The 11,760-nt window shown below is 37.5% G+C and overlaps 1 protein-coding gene across 5 annotated transcripts in view; it reads right to left on the minus strand.

Moving 5' to 3' along the window:
* SLF2 (SMC5-SMC6 complex localization factor 2) overlaps positions 1–11,322 on the minus strand; it is a 41,509-nt gene extending 30,187 nt beyond the window's left edge. The window contains exons 1-5 of one of the 5 annotated variants that reach the window (XM_043475705.1): positions 10,621–11,322; positions 8,024–8,067; positions 6,797–7,521; positions 5,617–5,674; positions 703–1,691 (exon numbers count right to left, since the gene is read on the minus strand). In XM_043475705.1, the coding sequence (XP_043331640.1) occupies positions 703–1,691; positions 5,617–5,674; positions 6,797–7,521; positions 8,024–8,067; positions 10,621–10,760 (1,956 nt within the window). In that variant the 5' untranslated portion in view covers positions 10,761–11,322. Of the gene's footprint in view, positions 1–702; positions 1,692–5,616; positions 5,675–6,796; positions 7,522–8,023; positions 8,068–10,017 lie in introns of those variants that run through there. The other 4 variants (XM_043475706.1, XM_043475708.1, XM_043475707.1 and 1 more) reach the window with 4 other exon arrangements.
* Between the last annotated feature and the right edge of the window lie 438 nt (positions 11,323–11,760).

Genomic DNA, 11,760 nt, shown 5'->3' on the forward strand with positions numbered 1-11,760 from the left:
TGTCTTTACTTTTAAATTCTACTTTACTGGAATTAAACTACTAATTTTTAGGTGTTACTATGAAACAGTATCACCTTCCCCACCAAATTTTACACACATATGAAAATTTAATTCAGTTTATTCCCAAGATAGAATGAAGCACTTCATAAATAAAATTGCACACCACAATTAACAACATTTCTACACTCTACCTTCATTTACAGCAGTGGTCTCCAAAGCAGGGGGTGTGCAAGGTGATCCATTGGGGTGCAGGAAGAAAATAATAGAACTTCTATTTATATGGAACTTCTATAGAAACTCCAGTAGAACTTACTCTATAGTAACTTCTATATAACTTCTATAGAAAAATACTTTTTCTTCTTCCTTTCAAATTCTGTTTTTTTCATATACTTTAGAAAGTACATAGTAGTATAGTAGTACATGTATATAACCTATAAGTATACATATATATTGGGGTACATGCTCTAAATTTGTTTTACTAATAAAAGTATGTCTGATCAAAGAAGTTTGGAGACCACTGATTTACAGTTATAAAGCTAAAAATGTGGGAAACCCATTCACCAAAAAAGAACTATACTGCTTTCAGTCTGAGTTGTAACAAACACTGAATTTTAAAGTAAATTCTAACAAATCTATCGCTCTTTCACTAGTCAATCCATTTTTCTCTCTTCAAGTAAAGATAGATGTCGTAGAACTACTTACTGTATAGTCTGATGACTGAGATCTAAGCCCTTTAGAAAGAGCCGGAGGCTTTCCTGTAGCTGTAGGAGTCTGATTGAAGTTCAAAGCCATTATTTCTTCCAGTGATTTTAATGTTTCCTCTTCCTCATCACTCTCTAGGTTATAACCTAAACTTTCTTCATCACTATCAAAATCACCCCTTAGTTTCCTTTTCAGTGCACTGCTACCTGCATTAGAATTTCCTGAACTCTCTTTATCTGAAGGGGCTTTATCTGAAGGTGCTGGTGGGCTTGGAATACATGGCACAACTTCCAAAGCAGCTGGGGGAGACTTTGTAGGAGTGCCATATTCTGAACGTAAAGATCCCCCAGAAATTTTCCCTGAAGATATGTTAGAATCAGCCTTATTAGTCTTTGCTTTGTGTTCCTTGTGTGTGGAGGACTCTGTAGAATGCCCAGAACATTCTTTAGGTGAAGAACGCTCTTTATCTTTTTTAGGAACTGGAAGAGTGCAATTTTTAGCATTTAATGGAACCCGAGAGGAACCAGCACTTGGAACATGAGAAAGCAAAGGTAGAAGTTTTGTCTCCTGTGATGACACAGAGCTAGCAGTTTTATTTTTCTGAAGGTTGCTAGCTTTTTTAACTGCAGACTTTTCCTGAGGTAAAGATAAGTGGGGTTTCGGTATCTTAGTCTCTTTGGTACTTGCCACACGGATTTGGTCACTACTCCTGGAAGAATGGTGCCCAGAATTTGTCGGTGTCAAGTCTGCAGAGGAGCAATCAGCTTCTTCATTTGGGTCCTTGGATATATCTTCCAAGCGCAATACATCACCAGGTGTCTTCAGTGCAATATGTTTTATAAATTTTTCTTTTTGATGTGGTCCATCAGGACGCTTCTCAAGGAACGACTCTTTTGCTTTTGGCATTATAGATTCTCTTGTGCTTTTCAGATCTGAGTCCACAGAGTTCCTTTTTCTTTTGTCAGGGAATTTATTCTGCTTAGAGCCTGCTAAAATTTAATTTTTGCCAGATTAGTGAAAGTATACTTTTCTATCTTATTAAAGTTTATTCAAAGAGTGTCTAGAACACCCTGACAAAGTATTTAAATTCTAAAAGCTTAGGCTGAGATTATCACATATGGAATGAGGAAAAACAGCTACTATCGTATTTAATTATATTCCATATCACATATGGAATGAGGAAAAAGTTAATAATGTATTTATTTCTTTGACATACTCATGTCAAAGCTAATGACAAATGCTCATTTTCACTCAAAAGCTATTAAAAGTTTATTACCTAAATAGAATTAAAGGTGTTACTTGCCAAAACACTAAAAAGCTGTGTATCTGTATCAAGGTAAGGTAAGTTCTCAATTAAAAAATTCCCGTATTTCCCCCTACTATTTATTCTTTCCCATTTATCTTTCTAATCCTCAGCTGTGTTATGGGTTGAACTGTAGCTCCCAAAATAATATGCTGAAGTGTTAACTCCCAGAACCTCAGACTGTGACCTGAATTAGAAACAGGGTTTTTATAGGGGCAATCAAATTAAAATGATGTCATTAGGGTGGGTCCTAATCCAATATAACAGGTGTCCTTATAAAAAGGGGAAATTTGGACACGGAGAAAGACATGCAGAGGGAAGATAATATGAAGACACATACAAAGAAGATGCCATATGACTGGAGTGATGCACCTGCAAATCAAGGAATGCAAAGAATTGTAGATAAACACAAGAAGCTGGAAGAAGGAAGGAAGGATTCTTCCCCTAGAGTTATTGAGAGCATGGCCCTGCTGATAACCTTAGTTGGAGAATTCTAGCTTCGAGAACCATGAGACAATAAATTTTTGTTGTTTTAAGCCATCTAGTTTTAGACACTTTGTATGGCAGCTCTAGGAAACTAATACAACTTGACTCTGTGTTAGGAACTCCATCCAGAAGCACTTTAATTTTAAACACCACATATACATGAATTAACCAGTTTTTTTTTTAATTTCCATTTAAAAATGTGATGTTTCATTAATTCACTCTGAAAAATTCACTATTTATATAATTAGTATTCTCAAAACCAAATTTCCCTAAACCAAGTTTCTACACATGGACAGATGTCCCCACATCTCAAGCTGGATTTAAAAAACAAAAAAACTCAAGAGTTAAGCAATTATTTGGATAAGCTTATCAATACACAGTCTGGAAAATCAATATATAAGAATGAAAAATTAATTAATAATCAAATGTTCTGGGACTTCCTTGGCAGTCCAAGTGGTTAATAATCTGCCTGCCAATGCAGGGGACGTGTGTTTGATCCCTGGTCTGGGAAGATTCCACATGCTGTGGAGTAACTAAGTCTGTGTGCCACAACTACTGAGCCCAGCTGCCACACCTGCTGCCCCTGTGCCCTACAGGCTGTGTTCCACAAAAGAAACCACTGCAATGAGAAGCCCAAGCACCACAACTGAAGAGTAGCCCTCACTCGCTGCCAACTAGAGAAAAGCCTGTGCACAGCACTGAAGACCTCGTGCAGCCATAAATTAACAAATTTATATAAAACAAACCAACCAACCAACCCAGGGGAACTTCCCTGGTAGTCCAGTAGCTAAGACTAGGCTCCCAATACAGGTGGCCTGGGTTCAATCCCTGGTCAGGGAACTAGATCCCAAATGCTACAACTAAGACTGGTACAGCTAATAAATTAAAACAAAAACAAACTCAATCCCCAAGAGCTCCGGTCTGCATTCTTCTACAGGTATTTCCTATTAGCTGATAAATCATTCCATGCTCTCAGTTTTCTGGGGTTAAATGTCTTAAAATGACAGGGATCCTTTATAGGGCAGGATGACAAATCAAATAACCAAGAAAAGAGAAGACTTGGAGAAGACAAGTCTTCATGATTCTTTTTGTGTTTCCTGTATAATCTTTAGGTTGAATGAATGCTTTACAACATTTCAAATATCTATTAATATAGAAAATACTCAGATAAGACAAGGACTGAGTTTGTAAAAAGAAAAAATCCAAATGCTCAATAGAAGATTGGCTATTACTAAATAATAGAATAGAATAAATTACGGAGGGATTAAGTTGATCCTCAGAATTTAACCATAGGACAGGGCTCTGCAAGATCAATAAGCTAAATGCCTATCCTACCAACATTTCTGAAGTCCCTGAACTTGTATGTCATTAATGAATGTGTAATTATGTATATCATCACAACTATTAAGTGTAACAACAATAATATAAATATAGCATAACATCTGGATTAATATCTATTCACTATGTAGGGAATACTCACATGTGATGTAAAGAACCAACTCATTGGAAAAGACCCTAATGCTGGGAAAGACTGAGAGCAGGAGGAGAAGGGAGCTACATGGGATGGTTGCATGGCATCATTAACTCAATGGACAAGAGTTTGAGCAAACTCTGGGAGATATGAAAAACAAGGAAGCCTGGTGTGCTGCAGTCCATGGAGTTGGAAAGAATTGGGCACATTTAGTGACTGAACAACCACAAATTCACTACCAGATAAACATGCTTCATGTTATCTAGAAAAAAAAAAAAATCCCCTTATTCTCTTTATAGTCTATTGATATTCAATTGAAGTATAAATGTATACTAAAATTATTATACCATAATTATTAGTGGGGATTATGAAAATAAAAATATAAGTGAAAGCAATCATTTTAAACCTGCCTCTGAAAATAGAAAGAACCTTTTTCAAGCGGTTTTCAAGAAGAGCAGTATGTGGGATTATATAAAAGGAAACCACTTCAGTCACCACTAGTGAAATCTGCAAACCCATGAACTAAAGAGAACTACTATCTTAGTCATTATCAGAGAAAAAAATGCTGAACAGCCTTTTTGGCAACATCATCACCAGTGGCCCCTTATACTAACAGAGCTAGTGTAAAGATATCTTTTCCCTTCAACAAATATGTTAATACAGTGAGTACACAAGCAATCTCACGGCTGAGAACTTATTGTTCTTTTACTGTAATGTTAAAATGCACTAAAATGTGATCACTAAAACCAAAATTGTTGTAAAAATTAAAACAAACAACACAGATCACTTGGTCAAAATGCAATACACTTCTAGAATGCACAGAAAACAGAGTTCTACATGAAACCAGAAGAATGAGTCAAAACTGTCTCTTTGTACCTGTTTTTTCATCTCTAAAAGCAAGGATGTGAATCAAATGATGATTCACAAAGCACATAGTAAGTGCTCAGTAAATGTTGGCTATTATCAGTACGTCCAATGTATCTTATTGATTGTGGAAATCTGTAAAGCCTGCTTTTCAAAGTTTGCAGTCACAGCAGAAAAAACCGAGATATACCAGATTATTATTAACAGCGGGCATTTTGGGGGGCCTTTCTTTTTCTATGTTATAAACTTTTGTGGTGGCTGAATTTCACAGGGTTTTATCTTCTAGTTAAAAAGAATACTTTAAGAACTACTGAATTAACAGTAGCTGTTTGTTATGTATTTTATCAACAGATACTGAAAGTATAAACGAGTATCATGTAGGTGTCCTTGAATTTGATAATAAAAAGGGGTCTTTATATTTGAAATATTAAGAAACATTGTCTTGAACCATAAGTTTCACACTTAAACAAAGCATCTGCAATATCAAGACCTCAGTCTGTAATTCAAGAATGTAAGATTATGCTTCTTAATGTAGCCAAAGATTCAGAACACTGAATTCCAATATGAGAAACACACTGAAAGGAACTGTTCAAGAAGGCAGAGTCAAGACAAACTACTGTTTATACATACTGAATTCAAGAACTATTCCTTCTTAATAAAACTTTCCCAAACTTTAACCTGAGACACCCAATTTACCTCTAGGAAGGAAACTGTACATTTAAACAAAGTAAAAACCAGTGCCATTAAGACACAAATTTATTTAGAATTTTCAAATTTATTTTGATTCTACCTGAAGCAGGTCCCCATGAATCAGAAGAGGATCTTTTTCTTGAGAGATGTCCGTTTTCCTATTAGCAAAATGAGAAAATATTAATTAGGAGTTGAGAGCAGTCAAGAATATGAACTTTTCTTCATTATATTTAAACAAAGATTTCTAGACTGAATAAAGCAAGCATCAAATTTGGAGATAAATCCAAACTTCTACAGCAAAATACTTTAAACTCAAGTTTTTCCTGAAAAATGAAGTATTTCTGTATTATATGTAAAAATGTCAGTTTTCATAATGTAAATTTAGTAATTTTTATTAACAGCTCAAGATTAAAACTAGAGCACTGTACTATTTATTTTAAAAAAGAAATAGCCTAATATTTGCCAATCAAACAGGTACAACTCCCTCTTCAATACTTCTGTTTAGGTACTAATGCACCACCAAACACCGAAATCTTATGAAAATGAACCAATTACTACCTCTATTGATCATTAGCAAATCTCACTGGTAAAGGCACCAAAGTCCTTGCAAATAAACCCATGAGTTTATAAATATATTTCCAGCTATTCACTCTTATAAAGTCATACTTTGGTTTATTTTTGGTCCATCTGGTTTTAAAACTATAGCATCTTATATTAACATAGCACTTTGTTATCTCATCTTCCTTTAGTTGCTCAATACATAGAGAAGCTCTTTGAAACAGGTACACTTAACAACTTGACTTTCCAGGGGAGAGGGACAGTTTTTATGCTAATCTAAGTTTGGTCTATTCTCAAAAGAGAAAACTGATGAGCTTAAGATGTTATTTGGATAGTTTTCTAAGATGCCATCATTTTGTAGGTTTTCCAGGGCCCATATTTAATTATTTAAGACATACATAACATAAACCAGTGATTCTCAAACTTCAGGGCAGCCTAATTTAAAAATAACTGTACTCACCTTAAAAAAAAAAAAAAATGCTTATTTTCCTGATTAAGGAACATCTTTGTTCCTGGTCTGAAAAAATTAAGGGCAGAAAACACTGCTTTACGTCAGCCATCAGAAATGTTTTGATGGACAGTTGGAGGAAACTTAATGAAACTAGCTTCTGTATCAGTATTTCCCTAACAAAAGGCACCATATTGTTATCAAACATTTTCATATTTAGTATTCTAAATATGATAAAACAGTAGCAAGCAAATTTAGCATTTATTGCACATACCAGGTTTGAAAGATTACTGTTTCCAGGTGTGACATCATTCTGTTTACTCAGTTCCTGCCTTGGTTTGCATTTTCTTTCTATACTAGAAGATTTTAAGGAAAGATTGCTTGCTTCTGAGAAAGAATTTTCTGAGTTGATTCTCTGCTCCATTTGCTCCCTTCTCAATCTCTTTAGTTCTCTTTCTCTGCAGTAAGAAGCTAGAGATAACTGGAACTTAGCTCCCAGTGGGCTTTCTCCTGGGTGGTGCCTGGATAGGCTGCTCCTGCTGCTAAGACTTCGGGAGCTGTTCTTGAAGATGTCAGCTTCTGTCACCGTGGCCTGCTTCTTAGAATCTGCACTGATCCTGCCTCGATTGCCATCATTCTTCTCCCTGCTATTTTCATGAATGAAATGTGACTTCCTTCCCTCTGAAGACTGATGTTTTTTCTTGGTCTCTTTTGACAAGAGATATGAAGGAGGAACGTATTTTGTAACTGCCTTTGAATATTTGGTGTCCAGTGACACACAAGGCTGATGTGACTCATGTACACCATGGTCTCTATGGTGCTTTTTAACACCTTTTATGAATGCCTCTAAGACGGGGCTCTTTTCTGATGGCACTCTTTTGGGTTTAGAACTTTTTGGTGAGGATAGTTTCCTTTCAAACTGCTCTGTCCCACTGATGGACAATCCACTTTCTCCATATTTGATGTTCGATTTTTGTGGAGAATCCAACATACGTCTATCTGAATAGCCAATTAAAACAAATGCACATTGTATGTTATTAAAAATAGCACAAACTATTACACTTGTATAAATATTATAAATTAACACTTAAAATATTAAGCTATTACAAATGTTTTCAAATTTATATTTAAATAATGATACACATTTTATGGGGGGGGAGAAATTAAGACATGATTTTAAAGCCTTACTTTCATAAAGCTCTCTTTCACCACATCATGTTCTCCATGGTTCTATTTATGAAGTTACTTTAACCCAGAATCAAAATAGTATACTTAATGAACATTATTGACTTGAATCTTTTAAATGTAAGAAAGCATAACAGCAGAGTTTCTTCATGATTTTAGAACTTGTTTATCTTTGTAAACAACACTGTATCTTCTTTATATTTTCAATTTTGAACACCATGTTTAATCAAATTAGTAAGTTTATAGTAGATTTAAAAATCGACTCCATCTCCCTCCCCAAAAGATCCCACAAAAAATGCATGAACAGTATACATACCTTGTTTTGAAGCTGGTTTGAAGAAATCTATAATTGACTGTTTCCTGAAAATAAAAGCATAACTAATATGGAATCACACTGGCAAATATTAAAACTTCAATAATTCAGATTAAGTTGAGAATACTAGTAGATTTACAGATTAGAGGCTTAATTTCACTATCTGGCTTAATCATGTTCTGACAATACTACTTTGCCAAGCTGATTATAAAAAAAAATTTCTTTAATATAGTTCCTGTAGGAGTAAATTTATAAAAGCAAAATTGAAGTTTATATACTTTTTAGTACAAAAATGATAAGACTGGAGTGTGGATCTAAGGAATTGGTAGACAGCTTTTTAGCACTGAAAGGCTTGCTGCTATGTGGAAGAACAGAAGAATCTGAAGGGATCTGATCCTACTCCTTGATATCTCCAGTGACAGGTACAAAATTTGTTCTAGATATGTTTGCTGAATGAATAATGGAGATTATAAAAACCAATTAAAACTTGAGCAGACTCTTAAGAGTAGATGGTAGAATGGCAAATATGGCTGATTTTGCCGGTTTGGAGAGGCAGCTAAAGAGTGTGCTGAGCAGAAGGCAGAAAAAGTTCTAACCTTATACTATATTCTTTATACACTACAGTGGGATGTTAATCTAAATAATAGCAAAAATTGGAACAAGGAGTGTTTCAAAGTCTTAATTTACTAAGAATTCTTAAGATATTTACAAAATCAACGTGTTGCCGGGGAAAAAAACAAAACAGAGAAAAAGACATTAAGGAGTAAAGGATGACAAAAACCAAACTTTTAATTTTTAAGGATTTCTGCACTCTACAATGAACACAAAGTGAAGTAGGACCATATTACCAGAATTTTGTACTCTGATTTGTTCATGTATTTAGTTTCCAACTGCACAGAGCGGTGTTATTACTAAGTAGAGCAAAAAAACCACCTTTCTGGCAAATTTTGCTGAAATTTCTTCGTTTTAGCTGAAAGAAAATAAGCAGTAGACAAGTTCCCCCAAACATTTATCCACTATGAGGTTGGACTGCTCAGAGAAAACTTGAACAATGTAAGTCCCTGAAGTTTATGCTGCTTTTACATCTTGCACTCTTTACTAGTCACATCAGAATAGCAATGCCCATCTTTAAGGGTTTACTGACAGTCTACAATGTTTGCTTGAGATATTAATAGAAAAGCTAAGCAGCCTTGAAATGAATGCTAATGGAGAATCTATGCATTTTTTTCTTCATGAAATAAATTACATCAGAGTAAAGAAATACTACAGGTTTTGCAAAGGGGAGAAGGATAATGCCTTGCTATTGGTTGAGTACAGGGAGGTGAGAAAGAGCTAAAAAGCAGCTAATTAACTTAAAACAAGATAATACTGAATGTTTTTACATTAATTACTAAAAGTAACACTGTATCTCTTCCCTAAAGTATTACATCTTTTTGTTCATTACACCTGGGAGAAAAATGGCTTTGGGTATAACACAAGAAACCTGTAAAATAACCATGAATGTAACTTTCAAGAAGTAACAATCCCCTAAATTCAAATGCACAGAAAGGTCCATTATGTATTTATAACTAGTTAAACAAAATTATTTATAACAGCACACAAACCCTTATCTTAAACTTTTTTGGGAACCAATGCGTTTTAGAATTCTGAATTTACTGGATTTTAGAAAGGCGGTAACCTGGATGCATTATGGAAAGCCCCCAGTGGGGTCTGAGATTGCACTCTGTAAGCAAATAGGTAAATGTTTTTCCATCAAAACTTAGACTCTCATTTAAAGGGAAGAAGACCAATTATAGCCTTCCTCTAGTTCTGATCAGGTTTGGCTGCCAAGTTACATGTGGTGCCAAACTTACTGGAAACTTTCGGTTTTCATAAGTTTCTGGCTTTCAGAATTAAGATAAGGGGTTGTGGACCTGTACCACAATATCAGAAGATAAATTTACTGTTAAACTAACATTACAAGTTTTCAAACTTAAAAAAGACAGTACCAAGTTCGAAGAGAATTTAAACATGTTTTATTGTCAGAGAATGTCATTTGATGAAACTCTCCATCTTTTTACATAGCTCCAACAAAATCTTTACAAGAAAACCTGGCCTCTTAGAAAACAACACATTCCTAATCTGCATGTTCTTTAAATTAAGACTTATCGTGTATACTGGACTTTAAAGCAATTCGTGGAAGTGTTTTCCTCATCACATCTTACATAATTTCACCCACAACATAGAAAATGCTTATACCATTCAACCACTAGGATCAGGAGAACTGACAATGCAGAGAAAACCACTTAAGTATGCATTTAGCAGTTAGGGCCCAGAGTCCAGCTAAAATAAAGGACAAAAATCACGTTCTACCTAAGGCGGGTGGTTCGAAGCCATCCAGGCTGTGGTCACTATACCGAGAACACCGTCCCAACTACAGAAAAGGAGACTCGAGCTCCCAGCAGTCCCCGCGTGGAGGCGGGGCAGGGGTTTGCCAGGCCCCGGACGCGGAGGCCTGAGCTCGCGGAGGATGGCGGGAACTGGAAAAGCGACCGTCCGCAGTCCTCCCTCATACCCTTGCCCCCGCGACCCGGCCCCTTCTCAAGCCCTCTGCACGGTACCTGTCCCCAGGACTCTCTGTTTTCTTTCCCGCTGCAGCAGGGACGGTACTACCGGGTCTCAGATGGCAGCGCGGGGGCGACGACCCCGGGGCTGGGGATGAGGGGAAACCTGGCCTAGCGGGCATGCAGCGCCTTGTCATGTCGGCGCCGCTGGCGACGGCGGCATGAGCTGTAGCTGGAGAAGTTGGATGCGTGGTTGCCGTCTTGCTGCTGGGACTCGGGGATGCTGTCGGAGCAGAGGTGGGCGGCACCCCCTTCCCTCTTCATGGCGGTTCTCTCTCTTCGGAAGTGACTCCGGTGCGAGCGGGAAGGAACCTGAGGACCCACAGGGGGCGGGTCTTACTTGAAGCGGCGCGTTCTTATTGGCCGGCACGGGGGTCATTCCAGTAGTGGTGCAATAGAAAGCCGTAGCCTCTCAAGAGAAGGCAGGGTTTCGGGGGAGGGGGGTGGGGAGGAGAGAAGGAACACTATTCCCCCCTCGTCACGTGCAAGGAGTGGGGGTGGGGCGCCTCGGCGTTCGGGCCGCGTCCGCCTTGGCGGGCACGCGGGGGCCGGAAGGCGCGGGCTGCCAAGGGCGCTGCGGTAGCTGGCCATACCCGTCTTGAGGAGGGCGAGGGGCAAGATTTGCTGAAGCAAACCCGAGCCCAGCAGTTTCCCTCAATGAAGACGGCCAATAGTTGCTCTTCTTGTGTCACACAATTGTGCCTCAGAAATCCCCAGCTGTTCATTACATCGTTCTCTTAACATAGGCCGAAGTGCCCTGATGCTGTCACCATTTCCTCGGTAGTAGGCACAACCCAATGTGAAGACTTGTTCATTGTGTGAGGGTTCTTGTTGAGTGCTGGAGTGCCTCCTCTCTCTCTTTTTATAAGAAGGAAAAAACCTCATTGAAATAAAGACATTTTATTACACAAACGCATTTTGTTTCTCAGTTGCTGTGATGAGTTATCCATAAAGTGCAGCCAGATTCCTTGGAGATTTTTGAAAGGAACATAAGGTCAGCTTTTAATCACTCATGTTAAGTGTGGACACATAGATTAGTGAAAAGTGCCAGCAGTCTCCAATTCTTTGTAAAACGTTTGTGCTTTGGAGGCTGTTAGCTAGGGTTTTCCCTGCAAACTGAGAAGGCTGGTCTGAGTA

The sequence above is a fragment of the Cervus canadensis genome, chromosome 8 (assembly GCF_019320065.1).
Source record: "Cervus canadensis isolate Bull #8, Minnesota chromosome 8, ASM1932006v1, whole genome shotgun sequence".
In the NCBI taxonomy this organism is placed as follows: Eukaryota; Metazoa; Chordata; class Mammalia; order Artiodactyla; family Cervidae; genus Cervus; species Cervus canadensis.